This window comes from Orycteropus afer, unplaced genomic scaffold (genome assembly GCF_000298275.1).
Source record: "Orycteropus afer afer isolate SDZICR_OR568_19922 unplaced genomic scaffold, OryAfe1.0 scaffold00062, whole genome shotgun sequence".
Classification (NCBI taxonomy): Eukaryota; Metazoa; Chordata; class Mammalia; order Tubulidentata; family Orycteropodidae; genus Orycteropus; species Orycteropus afer.
Window position 1 is genome coordinate 8,570,741 of NW_006921649.1, and position 18,349 is coordinate 8,589,089.

The window sequence follows — 18,349 nt, forward strand, 5'->3', positions numbered from 1 at the left end:
TTTTTAAATCTTAAGACTTATTTTAAAGCATTAATAAATAAAATAATCTGGGAATGAAGTCAGAGATCTCTTTTTTAAACCCTTGTTTCTGTGACTTGGGGAATGTGTAATGTGTATAACCTTGGGGAAAGTTACTTAACCTTTCTAAACCTGAGTTTTCTACTTGTAAAGTTGGGATAATTATTTTATCTACTTCATAGAGTTGTTCAACGAACATAAATTGTAAAGCATGTGTCCAGCACATAGTAACTGCTAAGAGCTATTGATACTATTTTCAGATTTTCACATCATTTTGAATGCTGGTAATGTTCACAAACTGCACATCACAAACTACACATATTTACTATGTATGTGTTTCGCAGCTTACTATGCACTTGAAGCTCTGGTAGGAATTGGAGGTGCAAGGCGAGCAAGATTGATGTAGGTTCTACCTCCACAGAGCTTAGGGTCCAGGAATGGGCTGTGGGTGTGATGGCATAGGAGACATTGGTTTAACTTGCTTCTTTTTTCCTTCTCTTAGCCAACTCCTGTATGAGTTCTATACCTGCATCCCACCTGTGAAACTCCAGAAGCAGAAAGTACAGTCCATGAATGAGATAGTCCACAGCAACCTCTTTAAAAAGCAAGGTGAGGGCAAAGCATGTTCGTGGAGTGAGCCGTGCTGTGAAGCACACATGCTTTTTGGAGGAAGCATGGCTGGATGAAACAACCTGTCAGACTTCACACATATCTCTTCTCTAACAACTCTTTTGGCCTTCATAACCACAAAAAGTAGAAAGTGTGTGACAACTTAGATATCAGAACCTAAATTGATTTTAGGAAAGCATAGGTTGCATTGTATTTATTTCTCCTGAGTAAGTTTAATGAGGTGGTGAGTTTGGAGTCATGTATTTTAAGTTATTCTGGTGTAAAGTTTTAGTACTCGCCTCCCAGTATGGTTCTTAACTTGAGAGGATGTGGGTAGAGTTTCTTTTGGTAGAAAGGAGGAAACCTTAATGCAGAATTTCTCAGAAGAATATGCAAGAATAAACTGGGGGGAGTGGTGGTCTAGTGGTAGGATTCTTGCCTTTTATGCAGAGACCCAGGTTCAATTCCCGGCCAGTGCCCCTCATATGCAGCCACCACTCATCTGTCAATGGAGGTTTATGTATCTATGATGCTGAATCAGGTTTTAGTGGAGGTTCCACACTAAGATGGACAAGAAAGAAAGGGCTAAGATCTGAAAATCAGCCAGTGAAAACCCTCGGCATCACAATGGTCTGATCTTATTGTACTTGGGGTTGCCATGAGCTGGGAGCTAACTCTATAGCCACTAACAACAACAATAACAAGAATAAACTGGTAACTTTATTAAAATACAGATTCCTGAGCTCCATCCCAGAGATGTTTATTTAGTAGATGTTTTCGGTTTTTAGAATTATAAATTAGTTTTGAATAGATAATGGATTTACATGGATCAAAATATGAAGGTCCCTGAAAACGGTCTCCACAAGCCCTGTATGTAGCCACCCCAGGCCCTTCTCAGAGACAACCAAAGAGCCTAGTTTCTCATGTTTGCTTCCAGAGATACTCCATGTATAAGCAATCAAACACATATATATTCTCTCTGGTATTTATTATTGTTATTATTTTTACTCAAATGGTAGCATATTGTACAACTGCTCTGTAAATAGACTTTCTTCACTTCATGGTATTTTCTGGGGATCAGAGAATAGCTGTGGCTTTGGATAGAAATTTGGCTCAGAACTTCTGTTCACTCTAAACTGATCTCTGCTGACTGGGTCCTCTGACATTCATCCAAGTCAAGAGACTCGAGGTTCTCTGTTTCTGAGGCCAGTGAGCTGGATGTCCACAACTCCTCCAGATATGACCAGTTAGGATTTGTGTTTTGTTGTCAGTTGCCATCAAGCGCCCTCTGACTCATTGCAACCCCATGTATGTGTAATAGGACAGAACGTTGCCTGGTCCTGTGCCCTCTTCATGATTGCTGGTGTGTTTGAATTCACTTAAGCCATTGTGTCAATCCATCTTATTAAGGGTTTCCCTTGGTTTTGCTGACCATCTACTTTACCAAACATAGTGTCCTTCTCCAGTGGTCTGTCCCTCCTGGAGACATGTCCAAAGTAAGTGGGTGTGACCCATAGTTTGCTTTGGCTAGTTTTCCAAAATAGATCACCAGACCTTTGTTCCTAGTTTGTCTTTGTCTGGAAACTTTGCTGAAACCTGCCCACTATGAGTAACCCTGCTGGTATTTGAAATACCACTAGCAGAATATCCAGCCATACACAAGCCACCACAGCATGACAAACTGATACACAGGTAGTGGTGATAGCATTTAGAAGTTGGTATTCATCCCCCACCTTTTCTCCAGCAGCACTCTGGGTTCCTGACATCATTCCTGTCTGCAAAAGTAAAAATATATGTTGGGGGTCAGCACTGTTCTCTGCATCCTATGATCAACTCTTTCCAATTTTAAATTCTTATCTGTCCACACTGGTGTCAATGATAAAATGAGAAGCAGATTGTACCCGAAACAAGAGGTCTTAGCATGCAGAAGATCAGCCATCACCCAACTGCAATTTATTCAGAGTGAAGCCTGGATATTTATGCAAATTGCCTGGTAATCACAGAAATATTCAGGAACCAGTTCGCTGTGAAGATGGTTTTTTCAAATGGCTGGTGAACATGGTGCATCCAAAATTGCTATCTGAATCCTATCCCTTGAGTTAAGGGTAGGTGGGGGGCACGGGGAATAAAAATGTTCCTCTGATGATTTTGATATTCATGTCCATAGTTTCCATAGTTTGTGACAACAAATTAATCTAATACACACGTGTTTTGTTTGTGAAAGGTGGTTTGTGCGAGGTGATTGGACGTGAATCTTGGTAAATGATGGTTGCATTTCTTGTATGACTGTGGCTTTTTAAAGTGAAACACTTGGCTTTCTGCATCAAAATGAATTTCCTTCATTCTGAAAGCTTTGAAATATCCCTGCCCCTACCTGCCCTGGCAGTCCCTCCCTGGTTTTCAATTGGTGTCATTGTAGAGACAAATTGAGGCCTGTCCTAGGGACGTGACAAGGACGACTCTAGCTACATATGGCAGTGCACAGACTGCAGAGAGCAGGGCCGCTTGGCTCTCCCTCATTGTCTGGGCTGCCATCGTCTTCAGGGATCCCAGCTGAGCATTGAGGCCAGATGGAGTGCTAGTACCGTCCCAGAATGGGCATGTGGTGGCAATTCCAGCCTTGTGGATGGCTGAATAATTCCTTTACTGGAGCCACATCCCATGGGCTGGGTGGTGGCCTCTGAGGATTAGTACAGTCACAGGGCAGGTTGGACAGCTGCTGTTTACCAGTCCTGTTAGGCATCTGAGTTTCAGATTCAGTGAAAAACCCTCTGATTAATATTAACTGACAGAAGGCCAGCCCTCACACTGTACACAATTACCAAAAAAATGCAAAATTCTTACCTTTAAATACATACAGAAACTAGAATGAGGTGAACTAAGTGCCCTACAGGGACCCACTTTAGAGAGGATGCAGTGTATAATTAGTCCATCCATTGTTGCTACATATGTGAAAGCCATATGATCCTATACACAGCTTAAAGGTAACTCCTTCCTTGCTATTTATTTTCCTAAGTCTCTTGCCAGAATAACCTCACTGGCAAACTTTAGCTCATTCTTCTTCTTAATTCCTTAAGTTCCAAATGAACGAAATCTGTATTCATACATGCTTACTGGGCGTCTATTGCTCTTGGGTGAGTGTCTCTCTGTACATCCTTAAATAAGGTGAGTTTTTTTCCTCTGGCCAAGTTTGAGCTGTAATGAAATTCCTCCTGTTATTCTCCCTGTGAAGTGTCCCGAGCCTCAGGGACGTGATTTGCTTTGAGCCCGCACTCATTTAACTGCCAGATGTGCAAATTGCCTGGAGTATTGTCGATGACATTAGCTTGTACTCACCGCCTTGAACATTTGTATTGACATCAAGCAGAGGGGCCAGAAGGCTTTTAAGCACTTTCTGAAATGTTGGCAGACAGACTACCCTACTGGCCTGTCTTCAGAAGTATCTGATAGTGAAGGGAGTGGTTTACTGGTTGAGAGCACTGGTTCTTGGGCCACACCAGATCTGGGTTTGATTCCTTATTCAACCCCTTACCAGTTATGTGTGTATATGGGCAATTTACTTAAGCCCACTGAACCTCAGTTAGTTCATCTGTATAGTGGGATAATAATAATAACGTCTGCCATAGAAGATTGTTGTGTGGGCTTTGTGAGACTGAATGCATTTAAAGTGCTTATAGCACAGCATTGAGCAGAACATAAAAAACAAACAAACAAACAAAAAAAAAAACCAGTTGTTGTGAGTCGCTTCTGACTCATTGTGACCCTAAAGGACAGAGTAGAACTGTCCCATAGGGTTTCCAAGGTCTCCTTGAGCAGGACGTATGCAGCATAATGTCTCAGAGTCCCTGTGTGAGGCAAATGGTTAACATATTCTGCTACTAACTGAAATGTTGGAGCATCAAGTCCACTCAGAGATAGCTGGGAAGAAAGGCCTGAGTTTCTGTATGTATTTAAAAGTAAGAATTTTGCATTTCTTTGGTAATTGTGTACAGTGTGAGAGCTGGCTTTCTGTCAGTTAATATTAATCAGAGGGTTTTTCACTGAATCTGAAACTCAGGCCTTTCTTCTACTGCTGAGAAATCAGCCATTGATCACACTATGGACACAGCTCTACTCTGACACACATGGAGTCACCATGAGTCAGAAGGACTCGATGACAACTGATAAAAACAAAGTATCTGCTGTTATTTTTGGTATTACGGTTATTATTTTTGCTGCTTACCACAATTTTCTAATTCCTATCCTGATCTTTAGATTCCCTGCAATGTGAGGGAGTCCCTTTGTGTTTGAAAGGTACTCTGATAGTGCAGTGGTTAAAGCATTCAGCTGCTAACTGGAAGGTTGGTGGTTCGAACCCATCAGCTGCTCCTTGGGAGAAAGATAAGGCAGTTTGCTACCATAAAGATTTATAACCTTGGAACCTCTAGAGGACAGTTCTACTCTGTGCTAGAGGGTCGCTATGAGTCAGAATTGACTTGATGGCAGTGGGTTTGTTTTTTGGTTCATGCTTGAAAATTGCACATAACCTTAAGTCATGGCTCTTTGCTTCCTTGGAAACTACATATTTTTCCTTAGAGTTTGAGAAACGCAAGACCTAATGATAAAAAGGCCTTGGGCTATATGTGCTTCCCATTCTGGCTTTGGATGTGTTTTTCCACATTTATTTCATTTCTCTAGAGTATTTTTTGCAAAGGACCTATATTATACATGCCTAGAGGACAAAGTATAAGTTAAAGGTGACATGTACCTGTTTCTCACTTCGTTGTTTACCTTGCTACAGAGCTTAACAGCATAGTTTTGGACCCTTGACAATCATCCTCCATAGTGATTTACTCCTTAGGGCTGTTTTAATAAACACACACACACACACACTTTTTGTTTTCCTTTTATGGAGGCAGTTAACCTCTGTTAGCCTCGATTCTTATTTGCCATGTGACCTTAAGTAAATTATTTAATCCTTGTAAGTCTCAATTTCCTCATCTGTAAAATAAGAACAACCACCAAACAGGTTTCTTTGCTTATTGTGCAGACTCAGTGGCATGGTGTGGCTTGTAGTCAGGGATGTAAGGGACTAAGAAGTCACCATCAGCCAGGTTTCCATACAGAATGGCCTGCCTCTGTGTGAATGACTTCAGGGTTCAGTGAGAGGAAAACTTGGAAATCTATGGACGCTAATTTGCCATCTCTTCCAACCTAAGGCCAGACCTGCGTGGTAGTGATGATTGGAGAAAGGATGACTAGATACGCCTTGAAAAGGCTTCTCTGAGGGGAGTCTATGAGGAAACCAAGCCTTATATGCCTTTGGAACAGATTTGTCCCTATGAGAACTAATCTCTAAGTACTGTGTCTTTTTAGTCTGATGCTAATCAGATACACCATCTGGTTCAGTGTAAACTGCTTTCAGATCTACACTGCTCACTTTTCTCTTTAACTTCCAAAACAAACTGAGAAAGAGAAGGAGGGAGAGAAGGAAGGGGAGAGAGATAGAGAGAGACAGAGATAGATAGACAGACAGGCAGACACACACGCACAGAGAAAGAGACAATGAGACCTGACAGAGATCTGGAATCCCTTCCAGTGTTTATTTTCAGCCTGTAGGTTTTTTGTTGTTGAAAACTTTACTGAGAAGTGCTCTGTGAGCACAAAAAGGCCAATTTTCCTTTTTATCAAGAAGTAGCTTATCTGTTTCCCACAGTATCCAGAGCTGCTTGAGCCTCAGTTCTTAATGGGCTGGGCAACTGGAGGCAGATGAGGGGGGCACCAGATGACTGTGTCCAAAGCTCTAAGGGGTTATCTTTTGTAATCATCATATCATTGCAGCATTGGGCTGAGACTAGAGAAAAGTCTCCACACTCTAGCAGTTATTATTTGCTTGGTCAAGTTATGTAGTATCTCTGAAGCTTGCATTCCATATCTGAAAAATGTGCATAGGAGTGTCACCATTGGAATATGGAACTTTTTGATTCAGGCAATCTTTGTTTTTAATTCTGACTTGATCATATACTATCCATGCTCCTTTGAACAGGTAACCTCTCTGAGCCTCAGTTTCTTTAGCTGCCAAAATGAGATATGTAAAACAGGTAGCAGAGTGCCTGAGACATAGTTGCCACTTATTAAAAGGCATCTCTTATGTCTATTGTTATGACAATAATAGAATAATGACATCAATGGCATCTTAAAGGAGAGACATATTTATTAAATGCAATTAAACACCAACAGTGTATCAGGTGTTGTATGTAGTTGTTATTGTTAGGTACCATTGAGATGGACTCATAGCGACCCCAAGTGCACTTAACCCAAACCTTGGTATTTTCAATTACCTCATATGCATGTGAAAGCCGGACAATGAATAAGTAAGGCTGAAGAAGAGTTGATGCCTTTGAATTATGGTGTTGGCGAAGAATATTGAAAATACCATGAACTGCCAGAAGAATGAACAAATGTATCCTGGAGGAAGTGCAACCAGAATACTCCTTGGAGGTGGGAATGGCCAGACTTCCAAGGAGTGGACTTGATGGCACCTAACAACACTACAGAGAGCTCTGGTAGCATAGTGCCTAAGGCACTTGACTGTTAACCAGAAGGCTGGCAGTTCAAACCCACCAGCCACTCCTCGGAAGGAAGGTTGGGCAATCTACTTCCATAGTGATACTGCCTCGGGAACCCAAGGAGGGGTGGTTATGAGTCGGGTCCAATTCAACGGCAAATAACAATAACAGCAACAACAACAACACAACACTGCCCCCTACCACTGATTTTAAATGCCAAGACAACTCTCTGACAGATGTGTATGGGAACCTTGCCTGCAAGGAGGACAGGACTCTTGCTGCCAGTGCTGCTGTGTCTGCTGTGGTACTGGGATCATGGGTTCTGTGCAGCAAGTAGGGATGTTAGCAGTCTGCACACCTACATAAGGGTCAGCTGTTAAGTCTCTTCTGAAGGAAAAGTAGCCTCTTCTTCCAGGGATAGGCACTATCCTCGTGGTTGGCTTCTCATTTCTCTCCATCTTCTTCCACTCGTCCTCAATTCCTTTCTTCCTATCTTCTACTGGTTTCCATTCTCCTCTCCTCTCCTCCCCACATCCTAAACCAGTAACTCTTGCTCATTTGTTTAAGACCCAAACCAGACATCAGATCTGCAGTGTCTTCCCTGGTGGCTCAGACATTTCAGCTCCATACCTACTGCACATCAGCCTTGGGGAAGGACTGGAGGTACAACTATTGTAAAGCTCTAAATTTCTGCACCACACCCAAAGTTCAAAGAAAATGAAGCTTTCTTTTCTTTTATCTTTAACCTGATCTAATTTTTTTGAGTATCTACCATACTTTAGTACAGCAACTTGCATTTTTCAAGGAATGAAATTTTGGAGCCTCAGATTTAACCTCTTGGAGGAAGTGCAGCCAGAATGCTCCTTGGAAGCAAGAATGGCCAGACTTCATCTCACCTATTTTGGTCATGTTGTAAGAAGGGACCATTCCCTGGAGAAGGATGTCATGCTTGGTAGGGTGGAGGGTCAACAAAAGAGGGGGAGGCCTTCAACGAGATGGATGGACTCAAGTATAGCAGGGATTGTGGGGCTGGCGCGGGATCAGGCAGTGTTTCGTTCTGCTGTGCGTGGGGTCGCTATGAGTCGGAAACGACTCGACAGCACTTAACAACAACAACAACAACAGATTTAACCAGTCAGTGCCCTATGAATTGGAACTCACATGTTTGGTTTCATTTCGTTTTTTGGGAAGAGGTTTCCCATTTGAAAACAGTCCCCTGTCCCTCTCTAAGATGGTGCCTGGGGTTTTTGACCCAGGGACTCAAGTGCTCTTCCCTTAGCCCACACCAGTTCCCTTATCTAAGTCCATTATCTAAGGCCCTGTCTAAGCCCAGGAATAGAATTGGGAGCACATGTGTCTGTGACCCTCTTTGAGTCTCAACACTAGGTAAAAGGGTGACTAGGCATTCCCATCCATCATAGCCTCTTCCTTTCTGAGAAGAAGTTCCTTACTTCCTTTCTCTAACTCACTGCCGTCGAGTCAGATCTGACTCATAGCGACCCCTCCTTGCATTTCTGAGGCTGTTTCACTAGGGAAGTAGATTTGCCCAACCTTCCTTCCGAGGAGTGGCTGGTGGGTTTGAACCACCAGCCTTCTGGTTAGCAGTCAGGTACCTTAGGCACTATCCATCAGAGCTGCCCAGAGTGCCTGACTATAATGGGGGAAGATATGACAAGTATTTTAATACTTCAAAATATGATCCTGGGTTCACAAAGGAGGAAACAAAACAAGATTTCTAACCTCTGAGAAACCTTCTCGAACTTTAGGTGCATCTAAGGTTGTTGTTGTTTTTGTTAGGTGCTTTTGAGTTTGTTCTGACTCATAGCAACCCTATCTGTGTACAATATAATAAAACACTGCCCAGTCCTGTGCCATCCTCATAATCATTTCTGTGTTTGAGCCCATTGTCACAGTCACTGTGTCAATCCATCTTGTTGAGGGTCTTCCCTTTTTTGACTGACCCTCTACTTTACCAAGCATGATATTCTTCTCCAGGGACTGGTCCCTTCTGACAACATGACCCAAGTAGGTGAGATGAAGTGTGACCATTGTCATTTCTGAGGAGTCTTCTGGCTTTACTTCTTCCACCACCACTTGTCTGTTAGTTTGTCATACTGGGGTGGCTTGCTTGTTGCTATGATGCTGGAAGCTATGTCACAGTATATCAAATATCAGCCAGGGTCACCCATGCTGGACAGGTTTCAGTGGAGCTTCCAGACTAAGACAAACTGGGAAGAAGGATGAAGCCATCCCCTTCTGAAAAAACTGGCCACTGGAAACCTTATCAATAGCAGTGCACTGAGGAGTTTGTTAAAATTGCTGATTCCTGGACCCAACCCTAAAGATTTTGACCCTGAATTTGTGCATGGGAGCAGCCATCCAAGGTGATTGTGATACAGGTAGCCCACTGACCCCTCACCAGTGGGAAGCACAGTTCTAGGAGCTGGAGTAGGGGTGGTGATGGAGGGGATGAAGGGATAGGGATAGGTAGAGGAAAGCAGTGTGGGTAGAAAGAAATGTCTATCAGAGCTCCTCACCAATTTTCATTATGTCATTCAGCATTTCATTCTAGCACTGGTCTGTTTATGCAACTGTCTATGCTGATAGTATGAACTCCTACTGATAAGTGATATGCTTTATTTCTTTATATGCCCAGTCTGCTTAGGGTCTTATTGATACTCTCAGAGCTTGGTCTCTGGACTTTGGCAGTAAAAGACACCACTACTTGATGAATAGGTATTTTCTTAAAATAGAAAAGACCTCATGTTTTGGTTACCTAGTGCTGCTTTAATGGAAAATACCAAAAATAGGTGTCTTGAACAACCAGGAGTTTATTCTCTTACAGTTTTGGAGGCTAGAAGTCTGAGTTCAAAGTGCCAACTCTTAGGGCTGGGTGAAAGCCCCTCAACCTTGGGCTTCATCTCTACCTCTTGCTCCTGGCCTACTGGAGCTAGAGTTGTCTTTTCACTCAGGCAGCTGCTGGCTGCTGAGGCTAATAAGCCCGAGGTCGACAAACAAAATGGCACAGCCCTAACATTACCAAACAACGTGGCAGGCTACTAGTTTAAGTCCAGGGACAGTCCCAAGATTGACAGGAAACATGGCAGACTGCTAAATGAAGACTTGGCTACATGCAGGGTCCAAATGTGCCAAAAAGCTGCAGAGAACTTTGTCATAACATCTCCTTATATACTGGAAGCAGACTGCATCCCTAAGACAGCTACTCAGCTGCTCCAGTAGATTCCACCATGGAGTTAGTTACCAAGCTCATCATGGAGAATAACTACATCCAGCTGCTCAACTGCTCAGAACCAGGTCTAGCCAAGTTGATGCATAACCTGAACTAGCACACCTGAATTACATAGAATTGCAATAGTCATAATCCTTGATTCATAACATATCTTTTTATTGGTCCACACAAAGCATGCTTTTATTGATTTACTAATTTAGTTAGTTATTTTAATAAAAAGTTAAACATCCATAGATTCACCACCCAAAATAATAATTAGAAACTTAACAATAACCTATATGGCTCTGCCTTTTCCCACCTAAGGTAACCACATACCTAAACCCTGTGTTGATCACGCTGCTGCTTTACTTTTTCTGTGGTTTTTCTGCATCTATATATATTCCCACTGTTCTAGTTATTTAAACTTTATAAAAGGTATTTTGAACTATGAGTGACTTGAGGGACTGTTTCATTTAATGTTATGTCAGGATTTATACACATTATCAGGAGCCCTGTTCACAGTGGATGAAGCACTTGGCTTCTAAGTGAAAGGTTGGAAGTTTGAACCCACCACTTGCTCTGTGAGAGAAAGGAGTGGCTGTATGCTTCCGTAAAGATTAAAACCCTATAGGGTCTCTACGCATTTCTATAGGATTACTCTGAGTTGGAATCAACTCCATGGCAGTAGGTTTTTTGGTATAGGCCGTTGTAGCTATTATTTGACCATTGTATAAAATTCCATCATGTGAATAAGCCATAGTTCATTTGTTCATGCTTTCAATGATAGGTATTTGGATTGTTTTAGGGTTCTTGTGTTTTGTTTTCTTTTTCCTTGTTATCATAAGCATTGCTTCTAAGAACATTGTGAAATATGCCTCCTGTTGTAAATGTACAAAAATTGCTTTTGAGGGTATTACTAACTAGGAGATTTGTTGGATCATGCAGTTGTTGGTGTTGGGTGCCATCAAGTTGGTTCTGACACATGGAGACCCTATCTGACCCCACAGAAGAGAGTTTTCTAGGCTTTCATCTTTATGGAAATGGATCACCAGGTCTTTCTCCAATGGGTTCGAACTGCCAACCTTTTGGTTCGTAGCCAAGCACTTAACCATTGAGCCACCAGAGTTCCTTGCTGGGTTATCTGAATAGTTAACATTAGGAGATAGTGTTAAACTGTTTTCCAAAGGTGGTTATACTGATCTACACACCCACTAGCAATATAGGAGAGATCCTGTGATCTGCATCTTCTTTGATATTGGGTATTTTCCAGTTACTTGGTTTTTGACCATAAAATGAGTGAAAAATGTGTTGTCACTGTCTTGATTTGCATTTCCTTGTTCCCCAAAATTTCTGAAAATGTTTTCTAAAGTGCTTGCCCATCCTCTTCTGTGATATGTCTGTTGATGATTTTTGCCCATTTTTCTATTGCTTAATTCTATTTACCTTATTGATTTGTAGAAGTTTTATTATATTTTTGATACTCATTTTTATCAGTTTTATGTATTATGAATATCTTCTCCCAGTTTATAACTTGTCTTTTTATTTAAGAAGCATATTATTGAGAAAATTTCTTTTATTAATATGGTCAATTAATCAATATTTTTAATAGTAAAAGCTTTTTGTGGCTTGTTTAAGAAATCGTTCTTGATCCCAAAGTCTAAAAGATTATCACTTAGATTTTTAGTAAGAGCTTTGTAATTCTGTTTTTCAATGTGAGTCTTTTATCTATAGAGTTTCTGTTTGTATGTAGTATGAGGAAGGCATCTAATTTTGTCTCTTTTTACATATAGACCTAAATTTTTCCCAGTTTCATATGCTAGGTAACCAGTTCCAGTTGCCATCAAGTCAACTCCAATTCATAGACCTTATGTGAGTCAGAGTAGGACTGTCATCCATAGGGTTTTCAGTGGCTAGTTTTTCAGAAGTAGATCACCAGGTCTTTCTTCTGAGGCACCTCTGGGTAGATTCAAACTGGCAACCTTTTGATTAGCAGTCGATGTGTTAGCCAGTTGCAATGCCCAGGACTCCTCACATGCAGGACAGTCTCTCCTTTCTCCGTACTTATGTCATTTTGCATTTCTAGCACATTGCTCTTCCCTGAACACTTGAGGGCAGGAAAGCTGTAGCTTGAATTCATTCCCTGGTCCAGAGTGTGAAGTTCCTCTGTGGCATTCCCAGGAGGATCAGGAGAAAGAGATACTCTCTCCTCCTACATCAAGGCCCAAATTAGGTTCCCGTGTGATGTTAGCTCCCTGGAAATTATGGATATAGATTTATCATTTTCATTCTCTAGGCTTGCACCTTCTCAGTTATGAAAAGAAAGAGTTTTTTCAAATGATAATTTTTCTTATGACAAGAAATCACTTGGGTACGTAGAGTACCCTTCTTAAAGTTTCTTTATAAATCTGACTTAAAGAACAGTGAACTTGAAAGTAAGGAGATCTGAATAATAGTGACAATAATAACATCAGCAATGGCAGCTGACGTTTATTGAATGCTTATTATGCACCTGGCACTGTACTAAATACTTTATGTACATGGTCCTATTATGTATGCAATTGTGTGGTCATGTGCAAGTCACTTAATCTTCCTAGAACAACTATGAAATGATGGAATTGAACATGATTTTCCAGCACCCTATCCACAATGAAAATCATTCTCTGATTCATTACCATAACATTCCAAAATTTTTTACATAGAACCATTTTTTTGCCTAATAAGAACTCTTTCCTTCTCACATTGTTGTTGTTGTTAGTTGCAGTCAGACTGGCGACCCCATGTGTATCCTTTTCAAGGCTGTGACCTTTTGAAAGCAGATAGCTGGGCCTGTCTTCTGAGCTGCCTCTGAGTGGGTTCAAGCTGCCAACTTTTTAGCTAGTAGTTGAGCACTTAACCATTTGCACCATCCACAGACTCCTTCCCTTTCCCATATATTGCCCCCTCAAAATTCTAAATACCTGAGCTGGGGCCAATGAACAAGGCCTATTAACAGAAGGCTAAAGAAGTGCAGGAAGCCTTCAAGGTCACAGTCAGTAGCGTGTCCAGGCTTAGAACCCTGGAAAAGTTTTCATTCTCTGGAGCCAATTTCATTTCTTCAAGAAAGTGCTGTTGAATTTTGAGAGTTCAGTTTCTTCTCATCAGTGCATATGGAGGCATCAAAGATCTCTAAATGGGGAGGCCATTTGCTCCTCGCCACTGCAGTGCTACAGAGCTGCATCCAGTTCCAAGCTATCTTTCTGCACTTTGGAGATCTGAGAAGGGACTCTCCTTCACATCTTCTCTTCTCTTTTCAATATGACAGATTACAGAATTCAGTCCCAGAAAGAAACCTTCAGATCCAGAATCAGAGAAGACAGTGATTTAATAAACTGCAGAACAAATCCAAGAGAGATTTATTAAAGTGCTCCTCCCCCACCAGCACCCCGGCTGAAGTATTAAAAAAAAAAAAAAAAAAAGAGGCATACAATCAAGGAAAAAAAAATCTCTCTTGAACCTCCAAAAATACAAGAATAGCAGCTTTTAATGACATTAAGAAATACAATTTAATTGGGGGGAAAATCCCAGATCACTTCTTTAATGGCAATCCAAGTCAACTCTTCTGCAAAGATTTTTTTTATTTACCTCATTAAAATGAGAGAATAAAATCAGGCTGTGTTCATTCAATTCAATCAATGTGCCATGGGAGTCTCTTCCAATTTTCAGAAAATTCTTTCTTAAAGTAGAATTATACACAATGAATGAGTTTATGTAGATCTTAAAAAGGTTACGCTTCTTCATAATACACACATACAGACTTTTTTAAATTTTATTTTCACCATGAAATTACAATTATGGTGAAGGCTTGAATTATAGTGAGCTAGAGTTTAGAATATTCTGAAATTTTTAGGAGCCCTGATGTTGCAGTAGTTAAGTGATCAGCTGCTAACCAAAAGGTTGGTGGTTTGAACCAACAGCTGCTCCGCAAGACAAAGATGTTTCAGCAAAGATTTACAGCCTTGAAAACCCTTTTGGGCAGTTTTACTCTGTCTTATAGGATGGCTATGAGTCAAAATTGACTTGATGGCAATGGCTTTGGGACTGAGACTTTATCTTAAGCTGTGACTTTGCTGATTTATTTGTTTATCTGTTTATTTGCCCAAAGTCTCCTTAAACTAAAAGGATGTTTCCTCAAAAGTAACATACAGCTTAACTGGAAACCAGATGTAAGATCCTTTTAGATTCAAGTAATATTTGTTAGCCATAGTTTTTTTCAATCACCTCATAAGCGTTTGAAAGCTGGGCAATGAAAAAGAAGACTGAAGAAGAACTGATGCATTTGAATTATGATGTTGATGAAGAATATTGAATATACCATGGACTGCCAGAAGAACAAACAAATCTATCCTGGAAAAAGTACAGTCAGAATGCTTCTTAGAAGCGAAAATGGTGAGACTTTATCTTGTGTACTTTGGACATGTTATCAGGAGAGACCAGTCCCTGGAGAAGGACATCGTGCTTGGTAAAGGAGAGGGTCAGTGACAAAGAGGAAGGCCCTCAATGAGATAGATGGGCACAATGTTTGCAACAGTGGGCTCTAACATAACTATTATTGTGAGGGTGGCATAGGCAGAGCAACATTCCATTCTGTCTAATGGGATTGCCATGAGTCAGAATTGACTCGACAGCATCTAACAAGAACAAATATTTATCGAAAAATCTAAAAGGGTGGTAGCACTAAAAGTGTAGTAGCACTGTGCTGTGGGGAATATGACAAAAACATAATAATAAACAATTTTATGGCCACTGTTTACTTATTCATTAGTTTATGCCAAGCATCACATTAAGCTTTTCCCATATTATCTCATTTAATTATCATGACATCCATGTGAAGTATAAATATTAGAACCCAGTTTTGCAGATGAGGAAACTGAAGGTTAGAGAGGTGTAGTAATGTGCTAGTAGTCACACACCAAGTGAAATGCCAGAGCCAGAATTCTAGTTGAGGCCTGTTAGATGCCAAAGTGTTCTTTCAGAATCACTATGCTATGTAGCCTTTAGGACAGAAGTGAGGATTTCTGCCCCCAAGGAGATTACATTTGGGGGAGATAAAATTTACACCAAGTGTTCAAACTTGAGCCTACGTAGACCAGGCAGGTAATAGCAATGGTGAAGGAGCAGGGTCAGAGTTACTATGTGGTTTAATAAAATAACTTTATCTTATCAAATATATATTCTTAATAGTATCTTCTGTTGCATTTTTACATTACAGATTCTCTACTTGACTAATAAATATGTGAAAACTTTCTTCACTTCACAAAGAAATACTATTTCTTTCATTTTTTGCTAAGACACAATGCCATTCGGTCAGTTTTTCATTTTCTGACCTTGGACAGAGACAAGTACACAAAGAAATATTTCTTTACTAATTAGGAAAGCAAAAGTACAAATGGCTACTGGTCCCTCAGCTCAAGGTGGGGAGATAATAGAGCATGGTGAGGACTGTGGAGAATGCTGAGTCAGTGTCACTTGATTGTTCCCAAGTTAATATGACGTCTCAATGCTGCCTGATTTTCCTTTTTAAAGAAAAGACTCCCAAAATCGGTTTTTATGTGAAACCTTCTGATTTGTTTTTTAATATAATATTCAGGCCAAGCAAAAGCTGAGTACAGACTGAGGATAGCAGCCTCTGATTAAATTTATAAAGCTGTTAAAGAACCTTTAAGAATGACTAGTACCAGAATTCAGTGAGACCAGTGCTTCTTGAATGTCGGGACAGGTTTATGGTGGAGGTGGGATTTTCAGCTAAGTATTAAAGAGTAGTGAGGGTGGTATCCCTCTCTCGAGAGCAGTCTGTGGACAATCTCTGCATGTCAGAACTGGAGCACTGTCTTGTTGCAGACTACTGCATCTCAGGCCTCAAAAAAATAGAGTTCATCCTTGCCTGACACCCACCTTAAGTTTTACCAGGCATGCTCTTGGGTATGCTGGCCCAGAGATGGAAAAAAAAAAATGTAATTATTGCTCATGGAAATTGTTGCTGTTGCTATTGAGTGCTGTTGAGTTGATTTGGACTTACAGTGACCCCATATATCAGAGTAGAACTGCCCCATAGGAGTTTCTGGGGATTGACTCTGATGGCAATGGGTTTGATTTTGGGTTTTCATCTTTATAGAACCAGATTTCCAGCTCTGTCTCCTGCAAAACTCCTGGGTGGGTTTGAACCACTAATCTTTCAGTTAGCAGCTGAGTGCTTAACCATTTGCCCCACCTGGGCTCCTTCATAGAAATTAGTATTATCAAAATATTGTGAGTTTATTTAGAAAATTTGGAAATACATATGCAAGTGTATCTTGTTGATTTATTGTGTTTCACAAATCCTTTTTTTTTTTTTTACAATTTGAAGGTTTGTGGCAACCCTGCCTTGAGCAAGGCTGTTGGTGTCATTTTTCCAACAGTGTGTCTCTGTGTCACATTTTGGTAATTCTCACGATATTTCAAACTTTTTCATAATGATATTGCACACTTAATAGACTATAGTATGTTGTTGTTGTTATTTGCTGTTGAGTCGGACCCAACTCAAAGCAACCCCTCCTTGGGTTTCCGAGGCGGTATCACTATGGAAGGAGATTGCCCAACCTTCCATCTGAGGAGTGGCTGGTGGGTTTGAACTGCCAGCTTTCTGGTTAGTAGTCAAGTGCCTTAGGCTCTATGCTACCAGAGCTCCTAGACTATATAGTGCAAGGATAACTTTTATATGCACTGGGAAAACAAAAAATTCATGTGACTCACTTTATTGTGATATTTGCTTTATTGTAGTGGTCTGGAATAGAATCTGCAGAATTTCCAAAATATGCCAGTAACCATCTATGATCTCATGATTTAGAGTTAACTGTTGTTGTTGTTGTAGTAGTTATTGTTAGGTGCTGACGAGTCAGCTCTGACTCATACCAGCCCCATGTACAACAGAGCGAAACACTGTCTGGTCCTGTGCCATCCTTACACTCCTTGGCTATACCTTAGTCTATTGCTGCAGCCACTGTGTCAATCCATCTTATTGAAGGCCTTCCCCTTTTTTATTGACCTTCCACTTTGCCAAGCATGATATCCTTCTCCGGAGAATGGTCCCTTCTGACGACCAAAGTAGGTGAGATCAAGTCTGCCCATTCTCACTTCCAAGGAGCATCTGGCTATACTTCTTTCAGGACAGATTTGTTCATTCTTCTGGCAGTTCATGGTACTTTCAGTATTCTCCACCAACACCACAACTGAAAAGTATCAACTCTTCTTCCGTCTTCCTTGTTCATTGTCCAACTTTCACATGCATGTGAGGCTATTGAAAATACCATGGCTTGAGTGAGGTGCAGTCCAGCCTTGGTGGCATAGTAGATAAGTTATTTGGCTGCTAACCATAAGGTAAGTGGTTCAAACCCATCAGCTGTTCCACAGGAGGAAGATGGGGCAATCTACTTCCATAAAGATGTACAACCTCAGAAACCCAATGCGAGTCAGTGAGTTGGAATCAACTTGATGGCAGTGAGTTGCTTTTATTGTTGTTTGAGTCTTCAAAGAGACATCTTTGCTCTTCAGCATTTTAAAGAGGTCTTTTTAAGCAGGTTAGCCCAGTGCAATATGTCATTTGATTTCTTGACTGCTGCTTTCATTGGTGTTCATTGTGGACCCAAGTAATATGAAATCTTTGACAACTTCAATCTTTTCTCTGTTTATCCTGATGCTAATTACTGGTCCAGTTGTGAGGATTTTCATTTTCTTTACGTTGAGATATAATCCATACTGCAGGCTGTAGTCTTTGATCTTTATCAGTAAGTGCTTTAAGTCATCTTCACTTTCAGCAGGCATAGTTTTGTCATCTGCATGTCATGTTGTTGTTAGGTGCCGTTGAGTCGTTTCTGACTCATAGTGACCCTGTGCACAGCAGAACGGAACACTGCCCAATCCTGTGCCAGCT

At 40.8% G+C, this 18,349-nt stretch overlaps 1 protein-coding gene across 1 annotated transcript in view; it reads left to right on the plus strand.

Moving 5' to 3' along the window:
* The window catches only part of DOCK2 (dedicator of cytokinesis 2), a 669,066-nt gene that overhangs the window by 184,834 nt on the left and 465,883 nt on the right, over positions 1-18,349 (plus strand). Inside the window, exon 25 of the mRNA XM_007939749.2 lies at positions 521-627. Coding sequence (XP_007937940.2) covers positions 521-627 — 107 coding nt within the window. The remainder of the gene's footprint in view (positions 1-520; positions 628-18,349) is intronic.